Here is an 18,013-nt window from a genome sequence, read left to right on the forward strand (position 1 = left end):
CATTTCGGTGGCCCGGCCTCCAGCTGGCACGGCCGCGCGGGAAATGGCGGCGGCGGGCGGCGGGGCAGGCCCGCGGGGCGGCTGCCGGAGCCCGGGCCCCGCCTGCTCGGCGGGGCGGTGCCGGCCGGCGCGGGAGGGAGGGAAGGAGGGATGGCGGCGGCGCGGAGGGTGCGGGCTGGGGACCCCCGTGCCGGCTTCAGGCGGCCGGCGGAGCCGGGCCCCGCCGTGCCGCAGGGGCTGATCCGGGCGGCTCGGAAGAGCGGGCAGCTAAACCTGTCGGGCCGGAGCCTCAGCGAGGGTGAGCGCGGGGAGCCGGCCCCGGGGCGGCGGGGGGCCCCGGCGGGGCCGCGCCGCGGCTTGCCCTGCCCTGTAGCCGGCGGGTACAGCGCTTCTGCCCCGCGCCTCAGCCACGCTCAGCCGCGGTTGCCGCCGTGGTGGGCCTGCCGCCCGCGCCCTGCTGCCTTCTGGCGTGAAGAGCCAAGCCGCTCTTCAGCTGAGGGAGCAGGCCGCGGTGCTTGCGGACCTGGGGTGCCTCCCTGCGCTCGGCGGTGCCACCCGGTCAGGGCAGGAGGACTACAGATGGAGCAACAGCAATGAGTATTTCCAGCTATCTGCTTGCAGATCAGCTTACTTTTGGCCGTTGCTGGCAGATTGCCATTAGCTTGTTAGTGTCTGCTCTGGAAAAATGTCTCCTTAAAAATACAATTGACTGTATGTGTGGATGTATATGACAGTGGAAGTTGTAGAGTAAATACATGAAGAATTTAATTGCTGCCTGTGTTTTGTGAACATAGTGCCTGATCATGTGTGGAGGATAAATTTGGATACTCCGGAGGAAGCTCATCAAAATCTCTCTTTTGGTGCTGTGGATCGCTGGTGGGAACAAACAGATCTGACCAAGCTGATACTCGCCTCAAACAAACTGCAGTGTCTTTCAGAGGATGTCAAACTACTGCCCGCGCTCACTGTTCTGGATGTAAGTACGGTGATCCCATCATGGCAGGTGGGAAAATAAAGTCTTGGATCTTTGTTTTGCATTTCATTGCAGCGGTGGGCATGTAGAAGTGGCACAGGTGTATTCCCAAGATAAAGATTGTTACAGAGCACTCTGACAATGTATTGGTTTATGTGCTGGTAGGGGTTACTGTTTTGTGGAAACATCTAGGAAATTTTGTTATGGACACTGAAGGAAGAGCTACTACTGGATGCAGCCACCTTTCCTGCACACTCCCCCCCCTCCCCCCCCTTCATATTTAATCTCTTAATGTTTGCCGTCAATTAAGTAGAATTTTGCAGATCAGCAGTTGCAATGCCACATTTGGTAATTGCTTTGAGGCACGTACATAGCTGTTAACTTGTGTACAGAATTATTCGCTGTATTAGGTGAGCAGAAACAATCTGAGATAGGCAAGGAAAATGTACAAAGTAAGAATTAGTAAGTGTATTCTAAAAACTTGTATTTTCCAGGTGCATGATAATCAGCTGACATCACTTCCTTCTGCTTTAGGACAACTAGAAAATCTTCAGAAACTTGATGTCAGGTAAGTACACATTGCAAAACTGGAACGTGAGAAATACCGCGGTGGCTTTCACAGTGAAAACAAGAGATTGCAGTATATCACATTTTCTTTCAGAAAATTAATTTCAGATTTTTAACTAGAAAATATGAGTATATTGAGAATAGTAAGTTTTGAGTCAAAACTGATGATCATACGTTAAAATTACTTTTAATGATCTGCAAAGTCACATTCTTGCCTGGAAGGTGAAAAATGGTGATGTTTTGGATAATGACACAAGCAATATCTACATTCATTTCCTTCAGTCTGGCAGTTTTGAGTATAAAAATACTTTTTGTTGTGATTAACATACATTGTAAATAGTTGTATAGATCTTGTTATTGCTGGCAAGTTCATAACATTGTTTACTGGAGTAAATTTGTGCAGAGGGAGAAAGAGGCTACACTTGCCACTCTTGAGTGTGAACTACATAAAGCCCCCAAAAAAGGTCCATCTGGAATATTGTAAATTCAGATAAGGATTAAAAGTATTCTTGAACAAATAAACAAACAAGCCTAACGAATTTCTCCCAGGAAACTAATCCATTGTAGAAGGCTGTAACAGTTGTAGGAGATGGATTTTTCTTAAGGGTGATGGTACCCTGAACAGTGAGCACATGTATATGCCGCAACATGAGAATGTTTTGCAGAAGCCTGTCTGTCTGTCAATGTAATTAATAGTTAAGTCTGTGCCAGCACAGAATATCCAGTGTATCTGATGCTGGATGTGCTTTGTGCGTGCTCTCACATCTGAAGGCTCTCACATCTGAAGGGTTTGTGTTTCAATAGGCTGTGGGTGGCTAAGATAAACCAGCTGATAAAAGTGTTGCAGCTGTAGTTTGGACAGCATCATGTGTAGCACAAGTGTTCTGTAAGTGGTTATGTTCTTAAAACTACTTAGTAATTGTTTTTTCCTTTTGTGTTCCATGTTTTAATACCAGCCACAACAAACTGAAAAGTGTCCCAGAAGAGTTGATGCAGTTGTCACATTTGAAGAGCCTTCTTCTTCATCACAATGAGCTGAGCCACTTGCCAGATGGATTTGGACAGCTTGTCAATTTAGAAGAATTAGTAAATTACAACTTTTTTAAAAACGCTTGTTTGTGCAGATATATCTGTGTTTTGCGCTGATATATCCATGTTTTGTTACTGCTAATTAAAAAAATCCATAGCTTAGATGGCAGAACTCTGAATATTCTAATGAGTATTCTAATGGTGGGCACAGTGGTGGGGTTTTGTTTTGTTTTGTGTTGGGTTTTTTTTGTCTTTTTTTTGTTTGAAACCAAGTTTTGCTCTTGGTTTGCCAAATATTTTAAGAAAAATCAAATCCCTTGTGATCTGTCAGTCAAGGGAGACTTTTTTTTCTTCTATTCACATTTCTGTCAGGGAGATCCTGAAGATGTCAGCCATCTAATTTTAATGTTCTGCCAGTAATTAATTTTGCAGTAGCAATACTCGTGGGATATTTTAAACATCTCTTTCTAACCTCACTCTCTTCCTCTTTTTTTTTTTTAAAAATCTTCAGGATCTTTCCAACAACCATCTCACAGACATTCCATCAAGTTTTGCTTTGCTCATTAACTTAGTGCGACTCAATTTGTCTTGTAATCAGCTGAAGAACCTGCCTGCGGATATCAGTGTGATGAAAAGTAAATTACTTCCCTCAGATTATTTAATGCCATACAGCCAGTTCTGTAGTTATGTTCAGAAATATAGTGTATATTACTCAGGATTTTGAAAATATGTTCTTAAAAGAGCTAATGTATTCTCAAGAACGTTAGTTCAGAATGATTTTTAAAAAATCAGTTACAGCTGCTGTATATCAAACTGCAGTCCTCTTATGGTTCATATTTCTTGATAAGTGGGACATGGAGTGATGAGAAGCACGTAAGGATTAATAAGTTCTGCTTAGAAGTTAATAGCCTTAAGGCTGCAGTAAGAAATTTGAAATTTTTTTGTCTTTATTGCATATTTTGAGTGGAAAGTAAAGCATAAATGAGAGATAGTTGGAATTATTGGAGAGGAAAAACCCCTAAATTAGAGTGATAAAGTTCACTTCTAACATTTAAATATTAAATACAAAGCAATATTAGACCCTTTCTTGACAAGAGGTAGTATTTGTCAGTGTCATTGAAAGCATTCCAGAATGTTCTGTGAAGCATAAATGAAAAGCAGATGCCTTGTTTACAGAAATGTTGATGCTAACTGCTTTGATTTCTGTCAGAATTCTGTTTGGCGAAATGTTGTTACGTTTGTTTTGAAAACCAGGATATTTATGCTTCTGTAGAAAATCAGTTTTTATTTTACCTTCTTTTTCTGTCTGTCATGGCGTGCTTACTTCTGTAGGCTTAAGACTACTGGATTGTACTAAAAACTACCTGGAAACTGTACCTTCTCAGTTAGCAACTATGGCATCTTTGGAACAACTTTATCTGAGAAAAAATAAATTACGTTCCTTACCAGAATTTCCCTCATGCAAATTACTGAAGGTAAGGTTTGAAGTGGTCGGTAGGCTGTAAATCTGTTTGCTGTAAACTTTTAAAATAATGACTGTCACTTAAAGCACAAATTTTTGTGAAGTGCTGTGATCAAAAGTTCATAATTATTTGTCTAGAACTCCATTTAATACACCCTCATTTGCAATTACTGTCCACATTGGTCAGTCTTAAGGTCACTAGGAAGACAAGTTTGCAGCAGTGTTCTTCAGATTTGAAAAATAAAGGAAATACTTGAAGAGGAATGACTGAAAATCTAGATTTAGTATTGCCTGCAACAGTTGTGCTATGTTATTGTTTTATCTCTAGGAACATATTCTGGATAAATGTATTTTGTTCGTTATAATTTTTTTATTTGTAACGGCAGAGAAAGTACTGGTTTTTTTGTTTTTTTCCTCTTCCTTCTAGCATAATTAGATCTTCCAGATATTTTGTAGCCTTAATTCCTGGTATGTTTAAAATCGAAAATCGCCTGTCTCAGAACATCAGAAATTTGTTACTCAATTCACAGAAAAATGATTGGGCCAAGTGAATGCCTTTATCGCTGTGTTGTTTTCAATGATCAAATCCATCAAAGAATGCAGATGCTTTATTTCTGCGTAACTCTGAACTCAGTAGTTAAAATCCCAATCTATTTCAGCATTTTCTAACAAAATTCTTGGTGTTTGAAGTTGAGTGCCTTAGTCCATACAGCAGCATGTGTGTACATTCTTTTTGGTCTAAAGAACCATTCAATTTTTCCATTATAAATGAAACATTTCCAATAGGGAGATGGAGAGCTACCCTCTCAACTTCCTATAACTTGACATTTAAGAAACTTCTTGAGTAAAGAAGTTGTTGACAAGTTCCTGACAAAAGTGGAGCAAATTTATTCCTGGCTTGGAAATGGAACTTAAAGCTGAGGGATCTGTGATGGTTCCAAAAAAGCTAAGTTCAGACTTGGGTCTCTCTTTGGAGTGTTTGATGTTTCATGTGCAGATGAAAGATAATAAGATCTATATTTTCTCCATGTCATCATCTGTTTTTGCCAATGTCATGATTTAGGAAATGAGTAAGTTACAAAGCAATCTTTCTAGAGTGACACAATTGTGGATGATCTTTGTTTCCATAGGAATTACATGCTGGTGAAAATCAGATCGAAATACTAAATGCAGATAATTTGAAGCATCTGAATTCCCTCTCTGTACTGGAACTTAGAGACAACAAGATAAAATCGGTTCCTGATGAAATTACTCTGCTTCAGAAGTTGGAGCGACTTGACCTCGCCAACAATGATATCAGTAGGTAATATTAAAAGCTGTGTTGTGTCTGAGATGAGGCATAGCTAATGCCATCTAATGACAACTAATTCTATAATGATGTATTACACTTTGTAAAATGTAATTTAAAAAGGGCTCAGTCACAAAATGAACCATTTGTACATTGTGTAATTGTTATGGTCAAACTGTGCCTTTGTTAACTGTAGTATGTTCTGTATCTTTTTATTGGAACCTGAGGTTGAGAATACCAGGCCATCTGACAAACCATTGCAAATTCTTTAGAAATTGTTTGGAAGCCTCTTTGAAATGAGTTGTTTCCATTTGCAGGTTGCCTTATACGTTGGGGAACCTTCCTCAGCTGAAATTCCTGGCATTAGAGGGAAATCCTTTGAGAACCATTCGAAGAGACCTTCTGCAAGTAAGCACTGTAGACTGTATGTAAAGTTTGGTTATGTTGCATATGTACATGATCCAAATTGTGTAGCCAGAACAGTAAAAAAACCCCACAGAATACGCCCAGATTTCAAGTAACCTGTGCAACTTTAATCCATCTCTTTTGTTTGTGTGTATTGTGATTTGGGTACTCTTTCCACTCGAGTCTGATCCAGTGCATAAGACCATGGGGACTGTGGAATAAAGGCAGTCATTGCTTTCTGATGTGCTATAGAAGCTGCAATATATATTGCAAATGAAGCAATAGGTCTGCTGCCTAATCCCGTTGCAATGCTGGGCGAGTACTTTACATCAGGCTTTTCCTAGACGTGCATGGATTTCTGTTTTTTGTTTCCTACTTCCCTGAATTAAGGATCTAGGATTCAATTTCCAAAGCATATTTGATGGCACATCCATTTTGAGCAATAACAAACTGATGTAGTATGTTTTCTTAAGAATAACATACACCTCAGATTTGCATTCCCTTTGTAGGTGACTGCCAAAGTGAAGGTGTGAGCTCTGTGTGAGCAAACTAGTACATAGGGCAGGAGGGAGGCTGGAGCATGGGCACTGCAGCCGCTATGGAATTGCCTGTTATTTTTATTCCGAGGCAGGCCCCTCTTCCTGTTGGTGGTATACATTACTTCTTTCTGTGCTTCTGCCAGTGTTATAAAATAAATGTTTACAAAGCACTGGGATTCTCTAAAAGTAAGCCTCAGTGAAGACTCTGTTGAAATGATTTTTTTTAGTATCTGTCAGAAGAGGCAAAACATTGTGTATCTGATTAAATGGGCATTGTATGCACTAAATTAATGAGCAAGGCCTCAGTGGGTGGAAGTCATACATGATTCCAGAGTTCAAACTTGGCTTAAAATGCGCAGACAAAGGAGTTTGAGTTCAGGTTGCCTGGTTACTTCAGTTCTGGTATTCTCTAGCTTCTGAGGATTTGCTGTCTTTCAAATGTAAGAGCATAGATGTGTGTAACTTCTAGTGTGTATTTCAGATTTGTAGAAAACGGCAGGTACAAGGATTATGATATTTTATACTTAGACTGTCTTGATCCATTACCCACATGTGAATTCATATAACTGGAATTTTATATACTTACCTAGACTTTTTTACATTTGATTTAGAAGAGTAATTGGTAAAGCTTGTAGCGTTCCCCGGGCACCACTTAGAAGCAGGTGAATACTGAGATTAAGGATTGGCAGGTACTGGGGAGTAAGTGTAGCACAGCAGGCACTTGTCCTGTTTCTGGATGACTTTCTAGTAATTTTCTGTTAAATCCTAGTCTCTCCTTTTTGTGTAACATACCATCACATGGCTGATGAGCTTTGTCTTTCTGTCTGCTTTCCTCTCTGTGCAAGCCACATGACTTTACTCAGCTTTCTGTTTGATGACCACCTTTTCCTTAAAAGTTTTCAGGTTCTTCCATAGTGGCTTCCCTTGTCTTACGCAGCTCAGCACATGCTATGCGTAGCTGTGCCTGTAGTCAGTCCCGGCCTCCTCTGGCCTCTCTTTCTCAGCCTTTTGTCTTCTGTTTCTGTCATCTCACCAGATTCCTTGCGAGGATTCCTCCCTTTCCAACATCCACATTTTCCTTATCCCCTCTGCATTCAAATCAGCCAGTGTCTTACTGTGTGTAATACAGATGGCAGCTGGAATGAGAAATGTTAATTCATATTCAGCACTTTAGTTCAGTCCCTGGTTTTAAAGCATTAAGGAGAAGCATGTAAAAACTGTGAGGAAAACCTAGCTTTATCCTGAAATAAATGGCCTTGTGAGATTATGCTTGATTACTCATAGACTTTGTTTTACCAGTAGAAGTTGCTGTGACAGGATAGAAAGTAAAGTCTTCGGAGGATCAAGCTGTTAAAAATTCATGCAAATTATGTAAACTGCAGTGGTTTTCCCAGAGGTTATAATTTTGTACATAAAAAGTCACCAAAGCCCTGAACAGTCAGCTTCCTTGACAAAATTTAAATGTCTTCTCCAAAGCATAATTGTACTAGACCTTCTGCAAGGGAAGATTAAGTTCATTTTTCCCTTGCTCTTGGAACCGGGTAACTACTTAAGATAAAAAGCTAAAAATGTGGAGCCTGGGGTAGTGATATGGGATTGGAAGTTTTCAGCTGGAATAAAACAAAATTGTAAATAAGCAAGTTGATCAGCTGCTGCAAAGAGGAGGGTTTTTCTATGGGAAGCCTTAGGTGGATTTTATAGTCAGCAGTGCCACAGGCTCCACCTGTGTGACTGGAATTGTCATTCTTCATTGTCAAAACAGCTGTGTAAACACTGGCTGGCAAATGCTTACTGGCTTTTTTTATTTTTTAAAGAAAGGCACCCAGGAACTTCTGAAATATCTAAGAAGCAAAATCCAAGGTATGTTGCTGTATTGCATTGCAGTTTAAAGAGAACCTTCTTAAGAAATTAAATTAGAACCTATGGAGGGTAGTTTTTTTAATCCAGGTTTCTCCAGTTCTCCTGCAATAAGAATTTTCTTTACACTTTGCTCTTATATCTCAATGCTGTTTCTCTTTCTTATTTTATTAGATAATACTGAATAACAAACAGTCCCTACTGAGGACTATAATTTAGTAAAATAATAATTTTTCCCCTGGTCCCTTTATGCATTTTGCATGAGGAATTCCAGCAGCTTTTTTATTTTTCCTCCGAACATCAACATGGGAAGTTTTAGATAAGGGGATCTTCCTTTTAAGCTTGCCATCTGTCTGCTGGCTTGGTCATTATACTGTAACCAAGAGTAGGTGACATTTTGCAGAGATATTATGTATTACTTATGTAATAGCATGGGCGGTGCAGTCCTGTGATTCCCAGAAGTACACGCGTGGAAATTCTGCCTTCAAGTCTTGGTGATGTCATGAAGTCTACCTCATAGCTGACTAAGAATATAAAAAGTTTTGGGGAGAAAGTAGCTGATTATTTTAAACATCATTCTAATCCTGGCCTGTTAGAATTTATCTTCCTACTGTCCAGTAGCCTTGATCCCAACATTTCCTATAGAAATAATTAAAAAGACATAAAGCAGAAAATGAGATGAAATGTTTCAAGGTGATTCTCTGCGCAAATGCGCTGTGTTTTTTGCAGAGTCCTCTCTTGTATGCAAAGCTCTGTCTCTGTGGATTAAAAAGCACCTAGATGATTCTGTCTCGCGTTTCTCTAACAGATACGATACCTTGTGAAAATGAACCTGTAGTATTAAAACAGACAAAAACCTGTGAGTTGCTTCAGCGCACTCAGGTCATTTTCCAGATTGATACTGGGGCTTCTAATTCACTGAGCTACTTTGGCATTTGGATTTGTTTTTTTCTTTTCTGTGTTTTCTAAACAAAATAGCAGAGATATAGTTTATTTTTTGTTATATGGGAAACAGGCTGTCAGAGTCCTTAAGTAGCTTGCATACTGAGAAGATGAAATCCTTTCAAACCAGGACTTCGGTTTACCATCTCTAGAGATCTTAATCTTTCTTAAGTTTTAAAACATAAAGTAGTCAAAATATCTGCATTCACTGGTCGTGTTAAATAAGATATTTATATTTATGATTATGCTGCACTTAAATGGCAAAAAATGCTTAACTTATCAAATTAGAAGGAGCCTTGATAATACATGTAAGCAACTTTTATTGAAAATGGTATGTGTGCATTTTCCGTTTAAAGTAGATTTTCTATCCATCTGCCAGAGGATGGCAGTATTAATTAGGTTACTGCAGCATATAAAATTGCTTCAAAATGTCAGTTTCTGTGCAAATCTGACATTATTAACTTAACAGAAATTGAGTAATAAAATAATTGAATGCTAGAGGACGTACTCAGAAGCTTATCTGGTGAACTATAATAATATAATTGTGGATAATAAAATCAGCTAATGTCTTGTATGTACAACAGTGCTTGTGATTTTACTCTACCTGTTATGGTATCTGAGTTGAAGCTAAAGCAGTAGCAGTCCTGTTTCTGTGGAGGTTTAAACTGGAAGAAGGCCTCTTTTTTTGCTTGGTTTTGACCTTTTTGACCTTCCTTAATGAAAGGATAACTAGCTGCTGTTAGGTGCAATTGTTATAGACTTTTATTCGTGAATACTACTGAGTTTCCATAGAGTTTTGTTCAATCTCTTTTAGCAGAAGTTGGATTTATCATATATTTGGACTTCTAGCTAAGTTTTACCTCACTGATGCGTATGTGGATCCCTGGGGTGTGATGCCACACCTCAGATGTGCAGAACAATGCTTTTAATCCGCATTTCTTAAATATTCAAAGTAGCCTTGCAACACCACGAGCTTTTTTTATGTGGATTGTAGGTAGTAATCAAAAGGAACTTAACAGAGAACAGTGTGATGAAAGTTTATAAGTATTAATGTTTAAAAAAAAATTGTGGCCGAATTTGCTGTTTTGGGTATAGGTGGTGTAGATAATTTGTAGCCCAAATTCCTTGTTTATCATTGTTTCTAGCTCCTTGACCGATGGAGGCTGCTGCCTAACATAACAGCTAGCATAACATCTCTATGGCTTCCTGACCAGTTTTTAAAATGCGTGTCGTCCCCTCTCCCTCTCACCTCCCCAAAACCAAACAAACCAGAAGCCCAAGATTACAAAAAATCTAAAATCGTTACAATAAAATTCTTGAAATCATCTGAATCAGATTGTATTCCATTGAGCCAGGATACAGGAAGAATTAAAAAAGTGTGATGGCAGGTGACTAGGGACACCGAACCTTTCCATCCTGGTCATTCAGAACACCACAGCTGGCTGCAGCCTGTAGTTTGTGTGACTGTATATGCTTGTTATCTCTAGATGATGTGACTAGGCCAAATGAAGAGCCTCCTGTGACAGCCATGACTCTCCCAAGTGAGTCAAGGATTAACATGCATGCCATAACATCACTAAAATTATTGGAATATAGGTACGCGTTTTGAAATATTACCTATTTTTAAAGCTGTAAGAATACTTTTCTATTTTTTGACACACACACACACCCCTGCAAAAACTGGCTGCGAATCCTGCAGCATTTGTGCATTTTTAACTTTGTGTGCTCAGGAATAGGCAGATTTGAATTGCCAGGGTTTTTAATTATTTCATTGTAATCAAATATCCCACAGTAATGTTCCTGTTAACTCAGTGAAATGCTTAATACCTTCAGGTGCTTTTAATACCTTTTAAACTTCTTTAGCAGTTTTCATTAAGTCTCAGATTATCTTGTAGTAGGTGAGTCCCTCTTTGGTTATTTCTTAAATGTAACCAACAATGTAACTAGTTAGGCTGGGAAAGGGGAAGAGCACAGTGTTTGCTGAGACCTGCTGGTGAAATGCGTAGTGCTGCTGTGAGCTGGAAGGTGGAAAGGACCTTGCTGTGGTGAAAGGGCTGGGCCGGCCACAAATGTTCATTTGTGATCCCAAATAGAGTCGTTACTCACTGAGCTGAGAGGGGGAAATCTGTTTAATGCCAGTCTTGCTACCCTTTCTGGCCCACTGTAGCACTTTACACATTTGTTGAGGTAGTGGCATAACTCGGCTCTTGCTGATTTTTCTTAAGCAAGGTAACAGATCAGGGTGCCGGTGTGAAGTGACGCTATTGCCCAGGTGCCATGTAACACTGTACAGTGAATGGTAGCTTTCTGATTAACAGTCCTTCGAGGACTTCAAACTGTAGGTATTTATGTATCTATTCTACTACTCATCTTTTTCTACAAGAACAGGAAAATGTCTTGTTAATAGGAAATTGTTAACTTGTTCATGTTATCCAGCTTAAATGCTTTCCATTGTGTAGTGAGAAGCAGGCAGCTGTGATTCCCGACGAACTGTTCAATGCAGTCAGAGGCAATCCGGTCACTACTGTCAACTTCAGCAAAAACCAGCTGAGTGAAATTCCTCCAAGGTACTTTTGTAAAGGTCATTCTCTATTCGTTGCTTTCTTTTTTATTTTTGTTCCTCAGCACCTTGTGTTTTCCTGAGTTGAGTAGATTTACACTTTATGCGGTGTATGTGGTTGTATATGCACACAACACATAAATGAAAGTATAATTGGGAAGCTGAATAAGGCACTTGTGTTTCTAGTACGAATAGCATGCAGGTGGGTCTGTTGATTAACGTGAAGATGGCGATAAAAAGCAGCTTGGCTCTACTCAGTATTGCTTTCATTACATGTTGTTTTTCATCTTGCTTTGCTAAGCGTTGTTGAAATGAATGGTGAGAGACTGATGTGACTTCTCATAATAATGAAGTGCTGTACTTAGCTACAGTGTAGTATTGTTTTCTCTATAAAGCAGTCTTTTTCCTATATGAAGATAATTCACCACTTTATTGGGTGATAACTTCATACTATAGCTGAGGTTCTATTTAAATTCAGTGTCTTCAGATAGCATAATTGTTTGTAGTTCTTTTTTTAAGGAAGCCTGAACAATTTCCATGCCTTTTTTCTTGATAGGTTTTCTGTCTCATCGCATAGCGTTTGATATTATTGCACTTGTTATGTCATCCACAGTTAAGGAGAAGCATTCTCTTAACATTAATGGAATAAATAGTCTCTTTGTGTGAGGAGGAAGGTTACTGCATCTCTGGTAACCTTCATTTCATAAGAAAATCATGAAAGCTGATTTTTAAGGTTACCACCACGTTTGTGGGGGCAGCTTATTTCCATTCTTGGACCCAAGCGTGCTGAACATTTAACCTTTAGCACATAGAACTTGAAGAGGCGTGATCTTTTTCTTATAGGAAAAAAAATTGCTCCTCAGCACAGTTTCTAGAAAATCAATTTAGCAACATAATGCCTGTGCCTCCTATGCTTTTTCTCTATATTAGAGGCTGCTGCATTCACTGGGGATAGGTGTAGGTGTGCAGCCGCTAGGTGCTAGACAATTCAGTGGCAAGCAAGATAGGAGAGAGGAGTATTTTGTCATTTAATTACCTTTTATTTTTAGGGCTAAACCAGAGAATCTATTGTAGGGAATTTTTTTTTTTGGAGGGGGGCTTTTACACTAAAGCATCTTAATACGATACCCTTTTACAAGAAGCAGCAAATGCTATGTTTCCTGGAATTTGTAATCGGAGAACAGTGGGACAGAAAGGTAGAAATAAAATAACAATCTCTTTCTGTTTGTTTGACTGCTAAAGAAGATGGATAGAGTCTTTTGTTAAAATATTTACAGGGCAGGAGATGGCAGTGATGGCCATATGTGCCATAGTTTCTGAAAATACCTCTTAACTGCATTTACGTGAGCAGGCTTTTGTAGTAAAATTTGCTCTCCTAATCAATGAAAGAAAATTTACTCTCCCAATAACTTTAGTTAGATGATTCTGAGCTTTGTCTTTCATCAAGTGTAAGATGCCAGGACAGGCAACTTTCACAGGTGGAACTTTCCATTATCTTCACAAAACTGCTTCTGAAATGTCAGGTGTCCTTGATTTATGGAATAAAGCAGGGTTTCTTTCAATAATTTAGAAAACAGAATGCAAACGTGAGCTTACATAATAAAAGTATATTCGTGTTGGCTTTCAGGATTGTGGAGCTGAAAGACTCAGTTTGTGCTGTCAGCCTTGGCTTCAATAAAATCTCATCTATTTCCTTGGAGCTCTGCATGCTCCATAAATTGACACATTTGGATATCAGGTTTGTGACGTGTGTTGGACTTCCTTTCTCTAACTTATTTTAATGCCTTTTTAAACCAGCCATCTGTTACAGTGGAATAGCAGTACTGAAATAATTTTTCATTTCCCAAAATGCCTCCGTGACAGTTGAATGACCGGCAGATTGGAAATAGCAAGTGGCCTAGATTTAGGCATTGCTTAAAGAAAAACAGAAAAACCCCCAAGTGGCCAAGCTCTGAGACTTGCTGTGATGAAAGGTCTTGCCTCAGTCATAAAAAGGCTGACAGGGATGTTAAGTTGCTATTTAAAAGCAACCCCCAGCCACCCCACAAAAGAAACCCACCCCCCAAAATCCTGGAGGGTAGTTGGGAAGTGGTACAGGCAGGGTACAAATCCTGTTGTGCTGCCTGAATCTGAAGCTGTCTGTGGCTATTTTGTTTGCAACAGATTGCTACTTACTGTCATTTTACCTTCTCCAACTCCTGAATAATACACAATTGGGATTAGCTTCCTGGCATTTTGTCTTTGGCGTTTCACAAAATGAGAAGTAGCAAAGTGCGGCCGCAGACAGGTTTTACCTTTGGCTTGATCTAAAGTAATCTGCTTGTGTCTGGAGAGAGTCCAGCGAGGGGCCACCAAGCTGAAGGGTCTGGAGCATCTCTCCTCCGAGGAGAGGCTGGCAGAGCTGGGGCTACTCAGCCTGGAGCAGAGCTCAGGGGTCTCGTCTGTGTGTGCAGACACCCGCAGGGAGGGTGCTGAGGACAGAGCCAGGCTCCTCATGTGGTGCCCTGGGGCACGACTGCAGGCAACGGGCACACAGGGACACCCAGGAGGGTCCCTCTGGACACCAGGAGACACTTTGTCCCTGTGAGGGTGACTGAGCGCGGGCACAGGTTGTTCAGGGAGGTGAGGGAGTCTCCATCCTTGGAGAGCCCCGGAACCCAACCGGATGGGGCCCTGTGCCACCTGCGCCAGGGGCTCAGACCGCATGAGCTCCAGAGGTCCCTGCCACCTCCAACCAGCCAGTGATTCTGCGGTGTACATGCTGCCGATGGAGGAGCGAGGCTGAAGACCACAGAAATGTGTGATCATATTGAGATTGATGAGGGAACGAGGTTGAATATCTTGGTGATTAAGGATTTAGGTCTAAGTCTGGGCATCTTGTAGTGAGTGGTCTGCATTTTTCTGGAGTGGCTCTTTGTGTCACACTCAGGCTCTAGGGGTTTGTAAGGACAAACAAGGTGTCTTCCTTGTATTTAAGAAGCTTCTGAATGGCTTCCTGTCGTGGGAAACACTACGTTGACAGTAGCCGTAAACGAGTTTGTTACAGCTATTAGATAGTGGGCTAAAAGACTTTTGAAGAAGTTTAGAGTTATCCTACCGATTCACTTTGGCACCAAGATGTGGGCGGTTTCTTAAGCTTTCCTCTGAAACACAAGGAGCTGAAGTGCCGGGCAGGTTTGTGGAGTTGTTAGATGCTTTGAAGTACTTGGGAATCTTTAGAGGACAGACTTTACATCTCCTGCTGGCAGAAATGAGAATGCAAACTGGCTTGCAGTAGCAAGCATCTGTACTTGAACGTGGGCTTGACCCATTTATGAAGCAATTAATTGGGTTAAGACAGCATGTTGGCACTGGTAAATATGCATATTCTGTCTCTGTGGATTCTTAACTGGACTTTCATAGAAGTTAGTGATTATTTTTTGTCTTCATTTGATACACAGAAATAACTTTTTGACATCTTTACCTGAGGAAATGGAGGCACTGACAAGACTGCAAATAATAAATCTTTCTTTTAATAGGTGAGCAACTATTTAGATTTTTTAAAAAATATACAATAATAAAAAGAACTGAGCCAAATTCAATGTTATTTTCGTGTGATGTAAGAATGAGGAGGCGCTTGATCAGCAGGCTGTGAGCAATGAAGTGAATATACTACTTTACACAATGGGTAGTGTATTTTGGGAACTTTCCGCCGCAAACGTTTTGGAGAGAGGCAGTAGCAACAGGTTAAAAAAGGGATTAAACAATGTTGTGAATGATATAGATCCAAAAATGGATGCCAACGGGACTACCCTCCAGCATCCATGGTACAGCCATTCCAAAAAACACAAGGGGAATGGTCGGCAGGAAGCAGGCAGGCGGTGTCCCTGAGGGGCAGCTGCTGCTGCTCTTGCAGCAGGGGCAGGGCTGGGCCGGAAGCAGCCTTCCTCCACCTCGGCGGGGTGTTTCTGAAGTACACGAGAGAAGAGCTGGCCTCCCTTCCTTACGCTGGCGAGTCATGTTCTGTGAGACAGCCAGTCTTGTAAAATGAACGCAGTCAGCCTGCAGTTCTGTTAGAGGTGCTGAACTGGCACTCATTTTTGAATGTGCGCGTTTTGTTGACCTTTTTCACGATGTGCAAGGTAAAAGAATGGATTCTTTCTCCTTTCAGAGCGGTATGTTTAAACGTGTACCTTAAATGATAAGGCTGAAATGCTGTCTGATGTTTAAAGGCTGCTAATTTTGTTAATGCCCTGTTTCTGCTCTATTTCTGACTTTCATTGGTTTGCCTCCTTTTTCTTCTTGAAGATTTAAAGTATTTCCCAGCGTCCTTTATCACATCCTAGCACTGGAGACTATCCTGCTCAGTAACAACCAGGTTGGGTCCATAGACCCTCTGCAGCTAAAGAAGATGGACAGGCTTGGAACACTGGACCTTCAGAATAACGATCTCCTCCAGGTGCCACCGGAACTTGGAAACTGTGAAACTCTAAGGTGTGTGTTCTAAGTCTATGTAGTGACCTGTTTTATAAAAAAATATATCGTGACTGATTTCTTCAGGGCTTGTATCATCAGAAGAAAAAGTATTACTTGGCAGTATATGTTCATATAGGTCTTGATACATAAAAAAGGTCTCTCTTAGCATTTGTAAAACAGTTAAATTCCTTCCTTGTTTTCTCAGTATTGTAGAGAACTGGGGGCAGTTGTTTCATGATTCAAAAAAAAAAAAAAAAAAAAAAAAAGGAAAGGGTATGTTGCTTTGTGTAGATCTAATGTTGGAAACTAAGTCAGTTACACGCGCCTGTGTGTACAGACCCGCTGGTGGTCCACCTGCAGACAAGCCGGTTAGCCAGGCAGGCCAGCTGATACATTCAGCTCCTTCCCGCTGCGTGTAACTCGCGTTGCTGCAAAAGAGACAGGATAACATTCTCAAAATAACCTATAACGAGAGGTGGCTGTGAACACCCTTACATAATGCACACCGAAGGGGACAGTTAGGCATAAGCGGTCTGTCTTGTTAAAGACAAATTGCTGGTCCCTTTGGCTTTCTCCTTTAAGGAAAGTTTCTGGAAGGACTTCAAAAATACAAAACAAAACACCACCGCCACCCCCACAAGCAAAAACCTCCGCAGAGATTTATGCATGCCAAAGAGGCTAGCAGCTAAGCTGGAAATGGGAGGGTTGCAAATTAATGTAGTTTTCCTTTTTTACTGTACCATTTCTGTATTTCAGAAGTTCTTTTTCTCACCCTCTCTTCTGGCAGAGGCTTGCTGAAGAAGTAGGGTATGTGTGTATTATGCGTCTACAGTAATATATCACCACTGATTTATTAGCATAAATTAAAATTCAGATGTCTCTAAAGAAGATAAGTTAGTGTGAACTAGGGAAGCAGGAATTAAAATTCTTTTATTGGAACAGAAGAGGAATTAGTTATGAATTTCAGAAGATTTAAAAACCTCTCTGCAGCTTATGAACATGTTGGTACAACGTCTATACAAGTAACTGAAACCCTCTCATTTTTTCTAGGACACTTCTGTTAGAGGGAAACCCGTTCCGCACTCCCCGGGCAGCCATTCTGGCAAAAGGAACAGCTGCAGTGCTGGAGTACCTGAGAAGCCGCATTCCTGCTTGATACAACAGCCCGTGTCCTTGGCAGGCTTGGGAATCCCAGTACAAGCCAAGCCTTACCCCGTCCGACCAAAGGCTGCCGGGTTTGACTGCCTTCCTCCCACCGCGTCAGCTCATTGGTAACCTGGCCTGTGCCATAAAGCATTTACAATGGTGTTTATAGTTTGCATGTTAAGAATGAACTCGCCTATGAAATACTTTCCCCTCAAGGCTGCACGTTTGGGGAGCGCGTTTTAAGATACCACAACCGATGTTTACACTTTCTGTAATAAAAATACCACTGAAACTGCCTTCAGTAAATGGGGATAATGTTTGTTCTACAGTTAAGCTAATTTTTAAAAAGAATTGTCACCATTGAAGTATTTGAGCAAAAGGCAGAAGCAGCCACTTTGATTTTTGTATGCCTGTTTTACAATCTCCTGTAAGGTATTTGGTCGCTCTTCACCGCTGCCTCAAAAAATTGGCTGCTGGTTTGTACGTGATGAAACACACGAACTGTACGATGATGTAAGGGCATGGTCCGAGACGTGCTGCAGCCGTGTGCGTGCCTCACGTACAAGGTGGTTGATGTTGGTAGCTGCATTGGAACAATAAATGTTTCCTCTTGGCTGTATGGTTTGGGGTTTTTTTAAGTACACACTGTAATTCAGTTTTCCTAGCCAGTGACATTTATTTGCTTTTCATTTTTTATTTCAATATGCTTCCACATCCTGAAAGTGATACTTTTTTTAGTAACTACTGCGTCATGGATATTAATAATATAAAAGGAAGGGCTGGTGGCTTT

General features: G+C 40.7%; 1 protein-coding gene across 1 annotated transcript; it reads left to right on the forward strand.

Annotated features, from left to right (window-relative positions):
* The first annotated feature begins 112 nt into the window (after window positions 1–112).
* LRRC40 (leucine rich repeat containing 40) lies at window positions 113–17,838 on the forward strand. Its single transcript, XM_037403835.1, has 15 exons — window positions 113–298; window positions 795–976; window positions 1,468–1,541; window positions 2,497–2,626; window positions 3,081–3,204; window positions 3,902–4,044; window positions 5,162–5,334; window positions 5,637–5,727; window positions 8,078–8,123; window positions 10,550–10,658; window positions 11,522–11,629; window positions 13,250–13,360; window positions 15,063–15,140; window positions 15,910–16,095; window positions 17,128–17,838. Exons 1-15 carry the CDS (start codon window positions 151–153, stop codon window positions 17,231–17,233), a joined length of 1,809 nt encoding a protein of 602 aa, XP_037259732.1. The 5' UTR covers window positions 113–150; the 3' UTR covers window positions 17,234–17,838.
* Window positions 17,839–18,013: the final 175 nt, after the last annotated feature.

This window comes from Falco rusticolus, chromosome 11 (assembly GCF_015220075.1).
Source record: "Falco rusticolus isolate bFalRus1 chromosome 11, bFalRus1.pri, whole genome shotgun sequence".
NCBI lineage: Eukaryota > Metazoa > Chordata > Aves > Falconiformes > Falconidae > Falco > Falco rusticolus.